This window comes from Vigna angularis, chromosome 1, assembly GCF_016808095.1.
Source record: "Vigna angularis cultivar LongXiaoDou No.4 chromosome 1, ASM1680809v1, whole genome shotgun sequence".
In the NCBI taxonomy this organism is placed as follows: domain Eukaryota; kingdom Viridiplantae; phylum Streptophyta; class Magnoliopsida; order Fabales; family Fabaceae; genus Vigna; species Vigna angularis.
In genome coordinates this window covers 61,183,128-61,202,794 of record NC_068970.1, presented here as the reverse complement: position 1 = coordinate 61,202,794, position 19,667 = coordinate 61,183,128, and the positions used below count along the sequence as shown (strand labels likewise).

At 31.6% G+C, this 19,667-nt stretch overlaps 3 protein-coding genes across 3 annotated transcripts; 2 read left to right on the top strand and 1 right to left on the bottom strand.

Moving 5' to 3' along the window:
• Window positions 1-737: 737 nt before the first annotated feature.
• Window positions 738-2,413, top strand: LOC108347199 (actin-depolymerizing factor 7). Its single transcript, XM_017586362.2, has 3 exons — window positions 738-889; window positions 1,387-1,646; window positions 1,822-2,413. Exons 1-3 carry the CDS (start codon window positions 743-745, stop codon window positions 1,970-1,972), a joined length of 558 nt encoding a protein of 185 aa, XP_017441851.2. The 5' UTR covers window positions 738-742; the 3' UTR covers window positions 1,973-2,413.
• A 1,967-nt stretch (window positions 2,414-4,380) lies between these two features.
• LOC108347711 (RNA-binding NOB1-like protein) lies at window positions 4,381-7,503 on the top strand. Its single transcript, XM_017587128.2, has 5 exons — window positions 4,381-4,798; window positions 4,934-6,071; window positions 6,297-6,465; window positions 6,877-6,996; window positions 7,136-7,503. Exons 1-5 carry the CDS (start codon window positions 4,480-4,482, stop codon window positions 7,283-7,285), a joined length of 1,896 nt encoding a protein of 631 aa, XP_017442617.1. The 5' UTR covers window positions 4,381-4,479; the 3' UTR covers window positions 7,286-7,503.
• A 1,425-nt stretch (window positions 7,504-8,928) lies between these two features.
• LOC108346201 (probable LRR receptor-like serine/threonine-protein kinase At1g63430) lies at window positions 8,929-13,164 on the bottom strand. Its single transcript, XM_017585204.2, has 13 exons — window positions 12,454-13,164; window positions 12,067-12,205; window positions 11,827-11,898; window positions 11,555-11,698; window positions 11,327-11,476; window positions 11,114-11,230; window positions 10,971-11,035; window positions 10,557-10,808; window positions 10,266-10,471; window positions 10,028-10,163; window positions 9,794-9,951; window positions 9,501-9,716; window positions 8,929-9,411 (listed from the first exon to the last, which is right to left on the bottom strand). Exons 1-13 carry the CDS (start codon window positions 12,539-12,541, stop codon window positions 9,166-9,168), a joined length of 1,989 nt encoding a protein of 662 aa, XP_017440693.2. The 5' UTR covers window positions 12,542-13,164; the 3' UTR covers window positions 8,929-9,165.
• Window positions 13,165-19,667: the final 6,503 nt, after the last annotated feature.

Below are 19,667 nucleotides of genomic sequence, written 5' to 3'. Positions count from 1 at the left end.
ATAGATTGGATGAAAAGAAAAATGTTTGGAAGGAGGGTACAATTTTAAATATCATTTTCTACCTTTCTATATCTTTTTGTGAATGAAAAACTCAAGGAGTTCAAGTTATCTTGCATACCTTATTTTGGACGTGTTTACGCATAAGCATTTCTGCAAGAGAAAAATAACAAAAAAAAATGTAAAATTCTCTCATAGAGAGTCTGTTTAATTTTGCAATCTATATTTAGGTTAGTCTTAACTCATGGAAAGTTCCTCTCATTGTTTTCATTTTTTTTTCTCCCAAAAGTTTTTAAGGAAAAAGTCATTTAAATAGACTTCTAAATTACTTTCATGTCTAATAAGAATTTTGTAACACCCTAATACATTCCAACATTCTAATTCTTTCCCTATTAAAGTGTGCAATTGAGTTAAAATACTAAAATAAATTAAAAGGAAAGATCAAATAAAGAATTTGGTCAATTAATTTAAATTCTGTCACATACAAAAAAGGGATATGAATTATTTCATCAATTGATTTTAGGATTTATTTTTTTACATTACTAGAAACTGTGATTTCCCATTTGCCGTTAACAAAAAATTGAAAGAATACATAGATAGAATACAGAAGAAAGAAACTAACGTGAAAAGATAAAAATAAACTTGTGGCGGAAGAAAAAATTACAACAGATTTATCCATTAATTTCTCCCTGAAGTTCTAATTTTCAGATGCTATCTTAGTCTTCTAAAAATTGCACCTCTCATTATGCAAAATAAAAGGCTCTTTGTTCGTTATTTTCTCTGCATACTAGTCATTGGGTCTATCGTTCTCATTTTCCAATCTCCATTGCTCGAATCACTTTCCTTTCATTCACATTTCGCAGGGCGCTTCTTTCTCATTGCTGGCAAAATGGTATGCGTTCTTTGTCCCTTCTTTCTCTATGTTGCACACTTGTTGACCATGTTTTGTTTATAATCTTGAAGATAAATTCCATTTTCTTACCTTTTCATCTTTTGGAAAAAAAAAATATGGACTATAACCTTTGGATGCACCATCTTAAAAGAGCAACACTATGGTAACATATTTAAAAGAATTTGGATGATTTTGCATTTACCCACATTAAATTCAAGTGTTTCTTCATGTCTGATGTGATTCTAAGAAGATGATAGTTTTAGTTTTTCGTTCAAAATGGAATATTTTGCCTCTTGGTTAAAATGATGTGTTATCATACCCTGTAACTGTAACCTAAAGATGATAGCTAGCAAGCCATTTTCCCACCTAGCTTTTCATCTGTGAAAGTTATAGAAGTTGCACGGCTTTTCAAAATTCAATTTTTTATTTCCACTTGAGGATGAAGAATGTATAACAATCATTGAATCTAAAATTCGGGACATGAAATTTTGGGGTAGGCAAATGCAGCGTCCGGAATGGCTGTGCATGATGATTGCAAACTGAAGTTTCAAGAGCTTAAATCAAAAAGGAGTTACAGGTATATTGTGTTTAAAATTGAAGAACAGCAAGTGGTGGTTGAGAAATTAGGAGGCCCCACGGCAAGTTATGAGGACTTTATGGCCTGTTTTCCACCAAATGAATGTCGTTATGCTGTCTATGATTTTGACTTCACAACTAATGAGAACTGCCAAAAAAGCAAGATCTTCTTCGTTGCATGGTACTCAATTTATATACAATTTGCCTTTGATTTCATAGTTCTGGCTGAACAATATGTGAAATTACAATGTAGTATGTATACTATTGCTTGGTTCATTTTGTGAAGAAACAACTTATGTATATCATTGCAAATTAAGACAATCTGAAACACCAGCTTAATCAATCCTTGTGTGCAGGTCACCAGATTCCTCAAAGGTGAGGATGAAGATGGTGTACGCAAGTTCTAAGGATAGATTCAAGAGGGAATTGGATGGCATTCAAGTCGATATGCAAGCAACTGATCCAAGTGAGATGAGCTTGGACCTTGTTAAAGCACGAGCCATGTAATTGGCCTTCTTCATCATTGTTATTATCTCTTCTATGTTATGGATTAATTCCCAACTATTTTGCAACCTTGGGAGCCATCTTTCTTTGCCTATTATAGCTTGGATTCAACAGCAATCACAAATCCAAAATGACATGCATATGCATCATTCTTCCATGTACTCGACCCTTGTTCGGTTTTCTAGCGATCTTGGATTTCTGGCTTCTTTGAAAAGCCATGTGTAGTGGTGGGTTCAAGATCAGTAGCATGCATTTATTATATATCTTAAGTAGGTTGGTTATTCTCATACCAAGTTCCCGGTCTGACCACTTGGTTTTTCACTTGATGAAGGTGTTTGTGCAGAAGCTACTGAAGAATGATGGCACTGATATGTGTCTCATGTTTCTCCTTTTTTCTGTTCTTGTTAACTATTATGTTTCTTCATTTTCTTTATCTCTTGTTTTTGGAAGTACTATAATGGTATATATAGTACGATACAGATAATGATGATATACATATCTTTTAATTTGCTGCTATATATCATCTTCTCACGTCTCAGATGACAAAATTAGTTTTTATATCACCATTCAATGCTCAAAAATCAGAACTAACAAGTACATAAATGTAATACAATAATAATTATTGTATTATTAATAGAGCTCATGTCTACAAGATATGATAGTATGAACAAGTCTTATTATACCACTTTTATTTTATATTAAACAAATTATATGAAAGAATTACACCTCCTTAATAAGTAACAACACCCTCTTCGTTAACTTTGGTCTAAAAAAGTTTGAAAAATAATGAATTTATTAATGACATTGAAGAGTGGAGCACTTCATAATCCTTAATTTTCACCATTGTTCTTCGCAATTAATATGGTCAAGGTCTTCGCTGTATTGTTTAAAGTCTAAGTTATTGTTATGTCTAACCGGATGTTATCTGTAAAAGGTATTTTGATATCAAAGTCAGATCAACTTAGACAAATAACAATAAATGTTATAATTAATGCGTAACTACAATCTAAACTAAAATAATCATGCTTTAATCATAGGTTAATTAGTTTTAAGGTTGATCTGATTTGATAATGTTTAGATCGATTTAATGTATGACTATACAGTTTGTTAGGTGATTGTCTAGGTTCAACATCGTCATCCAAATGGTTTAATTGATCATTCAATCTAATGTATAGTCATATTGTCGATTAAGTAACTATCCAAACTTAATAACCTTATCGTATGTGGTAATTGACTATTTAGACGATAATTAACCATATAATCATACTATATATTATCTATCCAAAACCACTATCTTTAATATTTTCATAAATTTTTGTTTTTAATGTACATCAACCCGGTAATAAATAAGAAGTCAACTAAATACATAATGTTATATAATAATAATTACAATAATTATTATTTATATTTTATCCAATAATTTGGTTGGTTAGATTTAAAATAAATTTTTTGAAGAACCTAAAATTTGATTTTTATAATTCAATGATCTAATTTATTCTGTGATAGATTTTAATCAATAATATACTCAAACAAAAGCATAATTTTAATATTTAATTCTCATGTAAAGTTAATGAAATTAACTGTCTATCAATCATACAGTAGTATAAGTTAGTTTATCTTGTATCACTTTTGCTTTATTCATAAACAAGTTACATGGAATAATTACACCCTTCACAACACCCTAATTACTAACTTCGGTCTAAAAAAAGTTTCATATTGAAGCACTCCACACTCTTTAATCTTCACTGTCGCTCTCTATAATAAAACAAGACATTTATTTTTATGTTACAAACATAGGAAAGATAATTATAATTTATGTCAATATATTTTTTTTATTGAGATTGTATATATGACATGTTTGCATTACAAAATAGAAAGTTAAAAATTAATATATATTTTTAGTTCTTAGTCACTTTTTGTTTTCTTTTAAATTTTAAATTAATATTTATAGTAATGCATTTAAAAAATGTTTTAACCACCTTTCTTTTTTCAAATGCTTTATACTTAAATATTTTCAAATTGGACATGGTAAAAAGGAAAATAAATATACAATACGACATTTAATAATTACAATATAAAATCAAAATAATTTGTCATATAAAAGATTTATAACATAGGTAGAATTTTTAATAATATTTAGGAAAATCTGCCCACAACAAGTATTTTAAAATTATAAGGGTTAAAAATTAATTTTAAATATAAGAAGCAAAGACTAAAAATACATTTAATAAAATAAATTATTTCTTTTATTTCACAATATTTTCTTAAAGAATTTATTCACAATAACTTTTTTTATATAAACTAACAGAGTTGAAGGTTTTAAATATAAAAAAACAAACTGTTAAATTACATTCTTATGAATATAACAATTACTTAATTATAGTATTATTTGGAACATAATTTAAAATATTTAATAAAAACAGTGCACCCTTTCTCTGTTGTAGCGTCTAGGGTTTAGAGATCAAAATACACTCACCCCGCGCGCGCCTCTCTCTCTTTCTCTGCATCGCATGGAGGAACCTCCAACTTCAGTTCCGGCGACAGCGTCATGCTGGAGCAACGTGGTGAAGAAGCAGCCACCTCCACCACCGCAGCACAACGTTCCAGTTTTGGTGGAAACCACCGAATCTTCCAATGCCATCGCCGTCGCCGTTGTGGACGCCAACGCGATAATCGAATCCGGCGAAAAGCTCCACGGCCTCGCCGACAAGTTCATCTCCATCCCTGAAGTTATGGAGGAAATCCGTGACCCCGTTTCCCGCCACAAACTCTCTTTCCTCCCCTTCTCCATTCAAACCATGGAACCCTCCCCGGAATCCATCAATAAAGGTATTCTTAATTTTACCTAACCTCGGACTTTAAAGCTTGCTTGTTAATTACTATACTATTTCATGTTTCTTGTTTTTTTTGCTTCAAATTATGTGTTCGAAATTTGGACTTTTAATGTAAATATTCCTTTTGTAGTTGTCAAATTTGCTAGGGCTACTGGTGACCTACAAACTCTATCTGATGTTGATATCAAGCTCATAGCTCTGACTTACACGTTGGAGGCTCAGATTCATGGGACCAAAAATCTCAGGGATGCCCCTCCCCCTGTGCAGACGTTGAATGTGAAGAGGTTGCCAGAGAAGGACATGCCGGGGTGGGGTTCTAACGTGCCTAATTTACAAGAGTGGGAGGCGTTGGAACAGGCGGAAGACTCTTTGAATTCCAATTCGAAAATACTTCCTTTGCAGGATCTGAACTTGAACATTGTTTCTCCTGATGATCACTCTGTGGACGGTTCTGTGGAGAGGACGAGTGAAGCTGATTCGGGGATTCAGGACGGCGGTGAGGATGGTTTTACGAAGCCTAGGAGATTCACGCCTAAGAAAAAGGAGATAAAAATTGAGGGGAAAACAATGGTGGCTGATGGAGTCGATGCGTCGCAGGGCGAGTTTGATGACAATGCTGGTGATTGGATGCCGGCTGTCAGTCGGAGTACTCACAGGAGATACTTGAGAAGGAAAGCTAGACGTGAGTATCATGAGTCTATATCGAGCACTCAAGATGAACAAGATTTGGAAGGAAAGGATGATATTGTTGGTGAGGATGTTAGTGTTTTAAATCAGCAAGTTCATGAACGGGATCCTGAACAAGTTGAAAATGCTGTGTCTGAGAATAATGAGGTGGTAAAAGAGAACAAAGACAATGGAAGTATATATGAGATTCTCCAGCAAATGAGACTGGAGGAAGGTTCTCTTGAAGTTCTTGATGAGGAAAATAAGCCAAGTTTATCTTCCGAAGAACTCCAGTCAGACAATACTGGATTGGTGGAAACAGTACCTGATGGCAATGCAGATGTGGTCACTAAACCACGGGACAGTGGGATAGATACAGTTGATAGCCAATCAGATCACTTGGAAATTGCAAGCCAGGCCAGTGTAGCTGCTGACTTTTCATATGCTGATGACGATGGTAGTGAGCAAAGTTGGATGGTTAGATCTTTGTCTGAATCAAGCGTAGCATGTGTAACCGGTGACTTTGCAATGCAAAACGTTCTTCTCCAAATGGGTTTGCGCTTACGAGCACCCGGAGGAACGCAGATACACCAGCTGCACAGGTAATTTTAGGTAGCTTCAACAATATTGGACACCTATCTTTGCTATGTGAAAGAAAATTTCGAATGCATATTCAACCTAGATGTTTCATTTAACATTTTGTTACATTATTATTATATAATGACATGTGTTTACTATTTCTAGTCTATATATTTTCATTCTACACAGTATGCAGCATGATAGCAAAATTGTAATGTGTTCTTATCTTTTAATCATTTCCATTCCAGATGGATACTCAAGTGCCATGCCTGTTATACTGTGACTGCTGAGATTGGTAGAATTTTCTGTCCAAAGTGTGGAAATGGCGGCACACTAAGAAAGGTTGCTGTCACAGTTAATGAAAATGGAATAGTAGTTGCAGGCCGCCGACCACGGGTTACATTACGTGGCACAAAGGTGAGCAGTGTGTGTTTGGTTAATTTTCCTATGTCCTTCAGGTTGCTAGTCTTTTTCAATATAGAAGGTGCGCTGCGGTAGACGTTTTGTGCACTAGTTTGGGGTTATTTGCTTTTTGTAGTGTTGACATTTTAACTAGATAACTTGATTCATCAATGGCATGAGTAATAAATAGTAGGTTTGGAATAAGAGTATGATGCATATGATACCTTTCTTGTGGATATGTAAGACTTAATAGGAAATTTTATCCCACTTATTCTGGTTGACAGATGTTGATTTTAATTTGTAGAATAACGTTTGTCAAGAATTATTCTATAAGTTACTGGCAATGCCATTTCACCAGATGATATGTTTAGAATCCTTGATACACACATTTATTCCTTTATGACTTTTACCTGATTTGATGTGCAGTTTTCATTGCCTTTACCCCAAGGTGGACGGGCTGCAGCTACAAAGAACCCCATTCTCCGTGAAGACCAACTTCCTCAAAGGGTACTTTATCCCAAAACGAAGAAGAAAACCAGCAAACAGGTTCTGTGTATTTCTGTGTATTTAACTACTGATATATCTAATTGATTAATGTCCCATGGGAATGTCGTATTCTTTCATGTTTGTCCCCCAGTCAAATTAATTTCACATTAACCTGAACTTACTTAATTACCCTGTATAGGATGATGACTTATTTACACCAGACAGTGTCTTCAGCCACCACACTGATAAGAAAGCTCCTTTCCAGCCTCCTATAAGGAAAGCAATGGCAGTTTTCGGTGGAAGGAGAAATCCAAATGACAATCACTACTCACGCTCCAAGCATAAATAGTGGATCTCGCCAATTTTGACTGACTTTTATCCCCTAAATTTTGTTTTTATTGCTCGAATTTGAAAGTTAGTTGGAAATTTGTTGGGTTATGAAAAACATATATAAGTGGGTCTCATTGTCTCTACATATCTAGCTGTCTATGATCTAGTTTAGCTGTCATGGGAATGAATGCTGAAAGAGTGAATGAATTAATTTCATGAGAATGGATTTCAGTTTTGCATCGTTTGTGGTACAACAGCAGTTTTTTGGTTTTCATTTGTGAATGTCGTATAATTTTTCATTTGTGTATCGTAATAAGTGCATTCTCATTTAGATCTATTATTATTTCAAGTGATAAATATGATTTTAATTTATAAATTTAAGTGCAAAATGATATATTAATCTATTTAGATCTATTAATCTATTTCAAGTTTTGATATATTTTTGTTTTAAACTAAAAAAATAACTGGTATATTCCTTTTAGTTTAATAATATTAAATTTTTTATATCTGAGTTTTTATGTTAAGATTTGAGTTGAAATGTATTATATCAATAGTTAAAAAGATTGTATTTATTTATTTTTAAATTTTGTAAATTAAAATGAACTAAAGATTGAAATAAAAAATAATTTTAATTTTATGTTCAAAGTTTAGGGACTGATTAATTCTTATTTTAAATAAAGAGTTTTATGTAAGTGAAATTCGTTAAGCATAATGAATGTACAAATATAAATCAATTGTCTTTAGTCTTTTAATTTCCAAGTTAGTGTTTTGGTGATATTTAAACTTTTTTTAATTTTTAGAATGATATCATTTATGTTAACATAAATTTAATAAACAAAAGTAGTGATTTTAGATATTGAAAAAATGACAATATACAAAATGTTCAATAGAATTGAAATCGAGATATACCCATTTTATGAAATAAAAATAATAATTTGTATTTTATAAAGAGATAAAAAAGAAGACAATTTTCATTAAATCAATATTGTTAATTTTCAAAGTGAATGTAACAAAGAAAACAAGTTCCTTTTTTTTGTCTGAACAGTACATGAATTGTACATGTCTAATTTCTGGTATGCATTCAAAGTGGCGTCAACCATCCTGTCACTAAAATTAATATTAGGATGTTAATAATTTTTAGGCTCTGGCCACTGGTCCTTTTCTGAGAAACAGACGTACGATGGATCTAGACATTAAGATTGAAAGTTCCACACAACGATGCGTCTGTCTCTAACACAATCCTTGACTCTTCCGCAATATCTTATCCGGAAATGTCATGCAGTTCACTCTTCAACCATCTCCAACAACCAATTTAATATTATACTTAAGTTCATTCTAAAATAATTGCTATTACTTTATTTAAATAATTAGGCAAATTAAAATCAGAATCCATGTTTGATGCGTTTAAAAAATATTTAGGAAACTTTGTGCCAAGTACAGAGAGATTCCAACAGCTGCAAAGGAATATTTCAAGCATCCAAAAATCTTAATGATGCGTTTGCTTTAAGAATCATGTTTGATCGTTGGCTCACATCAATCACGCATTACCCAGAGGCCATACAACTGTCCTTTTCTTATGTTCATATGAACATGTTTGATAGAATGGTAGACACTTAAAGCTAGACTTTGTGCTTAGCAGACAAAAGCCTCAACATAAAAAAGAGAGAAGTAAAGACAGTTGTCCAATTCCATTGATTTATCAATTTCCATGTGTCAACCACCGCTATACAAGGTTACCTCACGATGCACATTCCCTTTTTTTGTGAACAATCATTTACAGGTGAGAAACAAAACTAAATAGATAAAAAAGGAAAATTTAAAGTTAGAAATGCATTATGGTTATAGGTCTGCTTCAGTAGCAGTGTGTAGTGTGTGGTTAGTTGAGTATTATTGAGTGAATTATGATGAAAGGGCTAGCTCAGCCCAAGCCAGAGATGATGCCTTTAGCTCCACATTTATCGATGTGTCTATTCTGCTCTCCAACATAATGCATAATTCACGCATTGATGGACGTACAGAGGGATCAGGACTGATGCAAAGAGTTATCACCTCACATATTGCTTTCAGGTCTTCATATCTAAAATGCTTCAACTCAGGAGCCACCACATATGACATTACTTCTGGCATTTCAAGATAGTCCCTGGCCTGCAACACATGAGTTTAACATTCAACATTTGATGCTTTAAGTGATTATTCCATAGAAAAATCAATCAATTTTCTGGGAAGTTTCTTACCCAATCCACCAAGTACCCTTTGTCCTTGCAGTATGGAGGTCTTCCACTGATTATCTCCAGTAGAAGTACACCAAAAGCATATATGTTTCCTTTGGGGTCAACATGGCGTGCTTCAAGGGAGTTTGGTAGAACACAAACAGCTCCTTGGCTGCTAACTGAACCAGAATTTTTTTCTGATCTTTCAAGAACTGTCTTCCAACTCTCAAAATCCACCAGCTGAAATTTAAGGTTCATCGAGTAAGATATTCAGCAAAATCATAATTATAACTTAAACTAGATGCATGCACACACACCTTAGGGGAAAAATCTTCTGTAAGGTAAACAGCATTGGAATTCAACTCTGAGATGGTGAATGCTGGCTCAATTTCATTGTGCAAATACTTGAGTCCACGTGCAATGCCAATGATAATTTTCATACGCCGTGTCCATGACAACTGGCACCCTTCTCCATCTGCAATTATGATTTCATTCATGTTTTAAGGAACTGAAACAAAAAGACATGCACACGAGCAAGAACTGTGACTTACAACAATGTAGGTGATCATAAAGTGTTCCGTTTGATGCATATTCAAAAACCAGCATCCTTGTAAATGGAATGCTCTCTCTGCAATATCCTAGCAGTTTTCCTGCGTTATCATGATCTAACCTTGCCAAGTCTGCCACCTGAAATGCATCGATAGCAGAAAAATTTAATGAGTAGTTTCATCATTTTTCTCTCAATTCTTGCACACTGTAAGCATGACACGAGTGTTCCATTTCATTTACCTCTCTTTGAAAATAGAGCTCAAGGTATCCCGTCCAATTTTCTTCCTTGATGCAGAGGGAGATTACAGCAATCTCGGGTCCACCTTTCATCGTACCCTTGTACACCACGCTATCTGGTGAGGACCCAATTACGTTGCTGAAGTCTTCACAGGCCACTTCAAGATCCTGTCTGCTATACCTCGTCACATCCTTCAACATCTCCGAGTCTGCTCATTGATAGAGTTAAATGTTCAAAACATCTATACAAAAATATCAGTAGTAATCACATAATAGGAAGCAAAGAAACCAAACCTATATGTATTGCCAGATAATCTTTTCCGCTTCCAGATTTTTTCCAAGGTATGATGATAGATGATTTGTTGTTACACCTTTGAATTGCAGTGAGAATACCAATAACAAAGAGAGAACCAACCATAGTTCCCGTCACTATTTCTAGAGCCAAAAGCCAAGCAGGTTTCGATGTTTCTTGATGCTTGGTTACATGTTTGGTAGCAGATTCGGACTTTGGGTTCACTACTGGACCACTTTGGGCAGGTGAAGCACCTAGATGTAAAACAAACAAGGAACAGCTATTATAGGTAATGTGTATATCGTAGCAAAAGGGATCAAATGCATACGTGATTCACAAAAGTTTGAGTTATCCATTATTCCATTCTCAAAACATGGGTTCATGTTTAGATGCAAAAAATATTATGTCATACATACCGCATTGCACCAAAGTCCTCTGTTTTATGTCTTTGATATGGAAACAATTTCCTTGAAAGCTTGATCTGCATGATGGATTTTACCTTTTCTGAGAAAGGAGGTTTGACTAAAATGCCAACGTAACGAGAAGATCAAAAGTATACCTCGGAAGATACTTCAAGCATTTGGGTATGCTGCCAACGAAAAAGTTATATGAAAAATCTGCTACTTTTAACTGAGATGAACGACAGAAGGCAGTTAAATTCACACCTGAGGCATACCTGAATAGGAATAACGAGTCAGTTTGAGATCCAAATTTTAATGGTGTAACGTATCCCTAAACAAACTACACTGGTTTTTCAAAAATATTTACTCACTTCCCATGCATATTTGAAGAAAAATTTGAACTGCTACCACCAGGAAGAGATCCTTGAAGCTTATTCCTGTCCAGTCGAAGTTCTTGAAGGTATTTCAAATTTCCTAGCTCCGGAGGTAGCCTACCAGTCAAACCGTTGGACTGCAGGTTTCTGCAAGAATACATGTTATTCAAAACACAAGTCCACAAAATAATTTGAGAGTCCAATTTTGGAATAAAGTCCTTTTACATTTTCATAAGTTGGGTCGAATTTCCAATCTCCGGAGGAATTGGTCCAGACAACTGATTCATTCCCAAATCCAACACCTTAAGAGATTTCAGCATGCCCAATTCTTTAGGTATTATTCCAATGAGATTGTTGCCATGTAAGATCCTGCAGCGATGAGAACCAAAAATTAGTCACAAACATGATATTGAAGTGCTATAAGTCAAGGTAATAACACCCAATCACTAACTAAGGTTTGGAGAATGATGTAAGGATTGCAGAAACAAGATACATACAGTTCTTGTATGTATGTGATTTTCCCAAATTCTGGAGCAAGAAAGCCCTTCAACGAAGCCCCTGATATATTACTGCAAAAAAGGGAATCCACTCTGTTGTATTAGGAATGTGCTAGCTCGGGAATGTATGCCATTAATTTAACATCTCAGTCATGGTTGATGAAGCTCGTCCCATTGCAAGAGAGGACTAATAAGCAAAAGAAATGTACTACATGTTATAACGGATCCATGGTATCTTACAGCTTGATGACATGATCTCGCGTTGCAGTGCAAGAAACACCATTCCAGTCACAAGGATCTGACTCCAGAGTATTCCAGTTGGACAAAGCCTTATGTGGATCTTCATAAACAGCTTCTTTGAATCTTCTAAGTGCCGAAACTGAGAACAAAAACCAAATTCTACAACTCAAAAATATATTAAAAGAAACAGAGTAAATGCTTCATTATTGTGAATGTATACGGTAGTTAGCCAAGACAAGAATGCAAACCAATTAATCGATCTTAAAATTTCCAAGTTCACACAAGAACAAAAAATGGTAAATTTTGCTACGTGATCCAAACAGAAGTCAACACAGGTAAAAGCTCGAGATCTGAGAGAGAAAGTGAGTTCTCAGCCTTAACTCTTACCTTCATTATTTGAAGGCAACCCGACAGAAGCCACAAAAGAGAGCACGGAAACCAAACCAATCAACAACAATAAAGTACACAACTTCATGTTCTTCTCCCAAATTTTCTACACTATCTTGCTTCTGCTTCTTCTTCTTTTCTTCTTCTTCCTCGTTCGTTAGTCACTGCCAAGGTGGTCTTCCCAACAAAAGTGCAACTCAGCAAAAAAGAATGATGGTATGAAACTGAATTTCCCAGAACTTGCAGGGATTTATACCCAAAAAAAAAAAGATACAAACTTGGCCAAGTTGAGAGGTTCAGAAAATGCACACTACTGATAGAGTTTTAAATGGTGGATTTGAGAGGTGTGAGGAAGAGGGTGACACTGACACTGGACTATACTAAAGTCTGAAGACAACCCAGAAGAGGATGAAACTTGGATTCAAAGAGAGTTTATCCAAGCTTGGATTTTGATGGCACTGAGTGAGGCCTATGAAAAAAAGAAGGACCTTTTTATTTTGAATTATGTTAAAAATGGCGGTTTGTGGATATCTTTAAGGTAAAAACTATTTTGTTTTTGTGCATTGTGTTCTTGGGACTTGGACTGTGCATTTCTCTCTTTCAAAATGCTATTGGCAGTGATTAGTGTTTCCCATAGGGAGGTGCTGATTGCTATGTACGTCTTCTATGTCGTCACACGAGAACCTGGTATTCTCATCCTTCCATTAAACCATCGTTATCACTTCAATTTATCGCTCTCTTTTCTCTCAATCTCATTTGCCAATTCAAATAAGTTTCACACGCCGTTCAAAAATATGCCAGGATGTTTCTTAAAAGAAACATTTTTCAAAAGATAAAAGTAAAAAAAAAAATGATAATTCTACATATAAATAGAAAGTTAAATAATTAAGAATCTTCAAGTAAAACAACCCATTAATTAATTCATGTTGTACTTCTTTAAAAATAAAAAGATAATACAATATTCAAATATGTATTTGAAGTAAAAATAAAATGGCGTTAGTTTGTTGTTTTGTGGTCGAGTTCTGGAGTGATGAGAATAGATATCACGATTTATTGTAACAAATAAATAAATAAAGACAAAAAATGACATGAATTGACTTTTCGCACAACATAAATTTACTTCCCATACCCCCGTTTTTAAATCTCACATTCTCTAGTTAATAAAAATAGGTATTAATGAGTAGAGTATATGTGTTGTTTTATGAAAACTAAAACAGAAACAATAAAGATGTTTTATTTTTTAATAATTACTCTCGTGTTTGTATACATTTAAGCAAATTTGCATTCCTGGCATTAAAAGAAAAAATAAAACATTTTTATGGACTAAAATTAGTTTTAAATAAGTTAAAAATTAAAAATTGTATGAACATTTTAATGCATAACATAATTTTTAATTTATTAAAAAAACATTTTTTATATTTTTTTTCTCATGGGCATTAAAGGAGAAATTTGTTTAAAAATGGGTGAAGAAAATGATAAATTTCAAACTAAATCACTTGTAATTTCCCCCCACATTCAATTACCAAAATAATATACTAAAAGTACATATCATGTGATATCAATTTCTTAAACAACAAAATTATTTTTTGCATTAAGAGTCAATGTCACGAATGAACAACGATTGCGGAAAGTCAATTTTAATAAATATTTTTTATTAAGAATATCACTAATAAGCAAATCAATGATTTAAATTGTATGGTTGATGTTTAGTTAGGTGATATATATGATAAGCAAAAGTGCTTTTTGAAAAAGCAACGAAATGCTTCCAAAATTCCACGTTCACAGTTGTTCTCCATCTAAATCCATTATTAAAGCTAATGTCACGCGTCAAACTATATTTTTTAGTCATTTATATAACAATTCCCCTCCTACCCTATTTTTTTTCTTTCTATTTTCTTTTTTATCAATAATAAACCAATAAACTAAAAATTGATAATTAAATTTTCTAACATAAATTTATCAACCATCAACCATGTTACTAAATACTTCATAGTAATAATACAAAGTTAACGAAATTAACATTATTGAAAATTAAGAAGAATATAGTTTTTTAATTTGAGTATGTTATTTTGATTTTGAAAGTTGTTAGTTAAAATGTAGTAAATAAAAAAGTAGGGTTGAAAAAAGAAGAAGTGGTTGGTGTTTTGTATTTGAAGAACTTAGGTAGATATATAGATAGAAAAGTAATGTTGATAGATAAAGGGGAAGGTTACTAAATAAGAAGAGCACTTGATTTGATTTTGACATTTTGTATTAATGGTGGTAAGAAAAAGACAAATGAAGATATTGTTTAAGTTGAAATGAACAGTGCTTCCAAGCAAGATCCTCTTTAAAGAGGTTGAGTATATTTAAAGGAAGGAACCTAATTAATAAGATTGCACAATAAGACTCCTTCAAAACGCAGTTAAAGTTTCTTAAAATGCATTTGATGCTGGACATGTAGTTTCCTAATTAATAATAATGTTTTAGATAAGGATAATAATATTTTAACAATATTTTTTTTACAACATTTTAACATCATTTACGTGTCATTTTGTGATTGGTCAATGTTGAATGCTTATGATTATTATTATTAATTGTAGAGTTATTTTAAACTAATCACATAATGACACGTAAATAATGTTAAAATATTATTAAAATAATGTTGTCAAAGTATGTTATCTTTATATAATGTGAGAACTCTGGTTTATGTTTTGTGGAAGTTGCATCCTCACACATTCATGTTCCAGTAAGCATTCCTTTCACCTGCCATGGAGAATCCCCCCATGTGCCTGCCTTTCATCAAGGCCCCCACATGCTTTTTCCTTCTTTTCTTTTTCTTTTTCAAAATACTCTCTCTTCCATACCAAACACAAATTCCTCAAGTACTTCACTTTCCCTCTCTTCTTTCTTACCTCTCTTCATTTGGTTACATATTCCTATCCATATACCTTCTTTACCATTCTTTTTTCTCTTTGCTTTTGTGCCTTATAAAAAAATTTCAAGCTTCCCAAAACGTGCCTCCTTAATCAACATAAAGTAGAATGATTAGTTGAAAATCAACTTATAAATACTTAATTACATTATTGATAATAACTACAAACAGAAAATATATATTAAAAAATGTTAACTACCTTGATGAATCATCCCATTGATGGAAATTAGTCTTAGAAACAACTAAAAAAAGTTAATCTATGATAAATATCACTAAGTGAAGTAATTAATTAAAGAACATAGTCTATTTTGTAAGACATAATAATATAATAGTTGGGTATGATTCTTAATGAACAAAAGTTGTTCTTATAGGAGATTATCGATCATGTTTGTCCGACACTAATTGAGTGAGCATAATGTGTTGGGGATAGTGCTTATTAGTTGTTATTCTTATCGTGAGACCGATTTTGCTTTGCTTTGCTTTATTCCCTACCATCTTTTCTTTGCTAATATCCTTATAAGTTAGTTTATCTGTCTCATTCGTAATGAAAATTGATTCAAAAGCAAGTAATTGGAACTTTCCAAGTTTGGTTAGAGTTAGACACAGTTCGCTAAAGGAAAACCACTATGAAATTAGTGACCTTAGAAGTGCCTTCAGCCAATTATTTATAGGGTTTCAACTCCATATTTTCTCTCTTACTTTCAAATTTTCCATTGCTCCAACTTCTTTTAAAATTAGGGAAATCACATAACGCAGAATCTTTTACTCCATAATTACATCTAACTTCACGCTTAAGCATTCTTTCCACCTTTTCTTTTTACTTTGCAGCGCCCCGTAATTCAGCTTTGTTTACAAATTCCTATTACTTTAGGTTAAGATTTTAAATTATAAGGTTTAGAAAAATTAAAGAAAATAAAGTTGAAGTATCACCAAAAAAATTATTTTTATTTTCATAGTTGTGAAAATATTTTATAACCATGAATATAAGAAGTGTTGGTTCAGAGGAGTTATTATTTCGATCATTAATTTGTTAGAACAAAATTGATAACCCTTATATTTTGTCTGTTAAACCCTTATATTGCATGGAACAAATATTCACCTTAAGTATTCCACCATATTTTGAATCATTATCTTTTGTTTTTCTTTTTAATGTCCTGTGAGTGAAACTAAAATAAAATTTTATAGTTTTCTACTGCTACATTAGTAAAGTTTAAAGATCAATTTAATAACTTTTTATAAAAGTAAACGTAATAAAATTAGAAATAAAATAAACAGACCAAATTTTAATTAAATATTTTTTATAATCTAAACTCAAAATTTTTATTAAACTCATATAATTAATTAAAAAATTAAAATATAAATGTAAATTTTATAAACTGGATTCAACTTTTTTTTAGGATATCATCGAAATAATTGAACGAAGGAGGAAAGGTATTATTACAGAAATATACATGGGCTCAGTATCAACATCAGCGTCACCACTACCTCCGCGATCATGGGCCCATCAAGCTATCAAGGTTTGTTGGGCTTATTTAATGTTTCGGTACACTATCAACCATCCAATGTTATCCAATCACGCAAATAAACCTAACAGAATTGGATATGGATTATTTTATTTTACTTAAAAAATACTATTGGAATTTACATATATAATCACATAATTATTCTATAAAGTATTATTATTTTTTATTTCAATATACTACTTATTTTTAAAATATTTACAACTTTTATCAGAAAATTAAAATTTTAATTCGTTATTAACAAAATGTTAAATATATTTCTATTTTTCGAACTATTGACCATGATACTTGTGGAGATTCCGTGTCCATGAAGACTTGAAACATGTTGAGTCAATAGAGATGAGTGAAGAGAGACTCTAACTCTATTAACTGTTTTTGCTAACATTTTATACCTTTTTTTTTATAAATTATAGAAATAAAATTACCACATAATATTATACAATTTTAATAAATGATTTAGAGACTAAAACATATTTAATTCTTAACAAAGATATTTTTTTAAAATTAAAAAATATTTTTTATTTCTTCCTCTCAATATCTTGTTTCATATTTAATGGGTAACCGTGGTGATTACATATAAAAATTACGTACATATATAATATTTTTTTATTACATTACTTTCCAATCCAAATCACATATTCTTTTAATTTTCTATTTTGCCTTTTTTTTAATATCATCATTAGTAATGTATATATCTTTTCTTAAATGGGCCAAAACTGGACTCTATCGTCTGTCTGAGCCCAAGTCAAGGGAAACATAAATCTATCAATCTATCTATATGTATTAATTTAGCTTCTCTTGTAGATTTTTTTAGACCTTACATCAAGCGAACAAACAAAAATTTAAAAATAAATATACTTGATCGTGTTTTTACTAAAATATTATGAAATTTTTATCACTCATTTATACTAAAATATAATTTATAACAAAATAACTTTCTATGATAAATGACAAATAAATGGTAGGAGAGGAAAAGTATAAGACAAAATTTATAATATAATACAATCGAGTCAAACTTTTCATTTTTTTTTCCAAAATAGTTTTCTAAAAGCATGATAAACATTTTCTTATTATTCTAATATGAAAAAGATGTTAAAACTTAGAATTTTCTAAATTGTAGTATGTAAATATAAAATCTCTCAGTGATTTATTCATAAAAACACATACGATCATATCTATTAAAACTCGTACGTATAACCATGTCCATCCCAATGTATATGGTATTATAAGTGTTAGGTGATGACATTAAAGAACTATGATTGTTGTACAAAATGTTAATGCACGTAATCTGAGTATGATAACATACGTATCATCAACTAAATATATTAATAAGCACAAGTTAGGTATTTGTGGTTGTTTCATTTCTTTTCTTGAATAGGAAATTTAGAATAAAAAATGAAATAAGTAATAAATTTAAAAATAAAAAGAGTAAATGCTTTTAATTTTTTGTTGTTCAAGTGGTCTTAGCTATCAAATTCGAAAGAAAGTTATGAAATATAATTAACATTGAAGAAAAAATAATTGAAAAGACAAAAAAACCATTATAAAATATTTTTACCTCTTTGTTTTATTTTATATTAAAATGTGCGCCTTTAATGGCTTACGCGTTTATAAAGATATAGAGCACATTTAAATATTATTACAAACAAATGACAAAACATCAAATAATATAATTATTAACTTTTAAATACGAACTTGACCTTTATCTGTTTTAAGAGGTTTTTAGTCTTTTAATCATGCTTAACGCATCCAATTAAACGAACTGACTTTTAATTTGTTTTTCATTTCACCAATAAAATTATTCCGTAAAAAACTTAATAATTAACTATTAATTTTGTATTTCATTTATTTACTAGTTTAACGTTTCACCTCCTATTTTTCTTATTATTTTTAGGTAATCCTTTTAGCCATTTTAACACACTTTCTTACGTGTTAATTTTAATAAAATATTTAATCTTAAAAAATTTAATTTATAATTGCTTAAAAATATGTTTAAAGATATAATTTCCTAAAAGTATATTTTAGCAACACAAAAGTAAGACGTACAAAATTATGCATGTGTTATTTGAAATGTGTTTATTCATTGCTTTTGTTTAATTTAATGCCCATATTAGTTATCCTCTTAAATTCATTTATTTAGATAATCTAGTTTATGGCAACGGTATTTCATTTTGTAATTAGCAAATCCACTCCAGTTTATTAGTAAGACACAGAATTCAAATCTGTTTTGAAGTAGTCAAATACAAATAGCACAGCTGATTGACAAGTTTTTTTTTCTAGTACTTTTGGTACGATGTTCCATCGCACTTCGTAGAACATGAAGTTTTGATAAAAACGTGTTAAATGAGAGACCAAGTATATATCAGCAGACCGGGTTATATATTATAAGACCCTAATTACATAACATTTTTTGTCCACTTTCATCTTCGCTTTATATATATCATCCAATCTTTGTTTTTAAAAAAAGCTTAATTAATCCTTATCGTATGATTTGGCATATAATTTCCCTTTTCAGGCTGCGTGATAAAAATAATGTCTATTACCGGGGGCTTGCCAAATTAAACCATGGAACAATGAAATTTTTATCAATATTAATATATTATTTTTTTTATTAGCTAACTATATTATAAGTATGAAGTATTCGGTCATTTTGAAAATCCCGTAGTTGATTATTTTTAAGGGTGGTGATACACAAACACTCCATTTTTTTTTCTCAACCTCTATCCAACTCCAATAAAATAACAATTTCACGTTAAAATATAGTAGAAAGTATTTTTTTT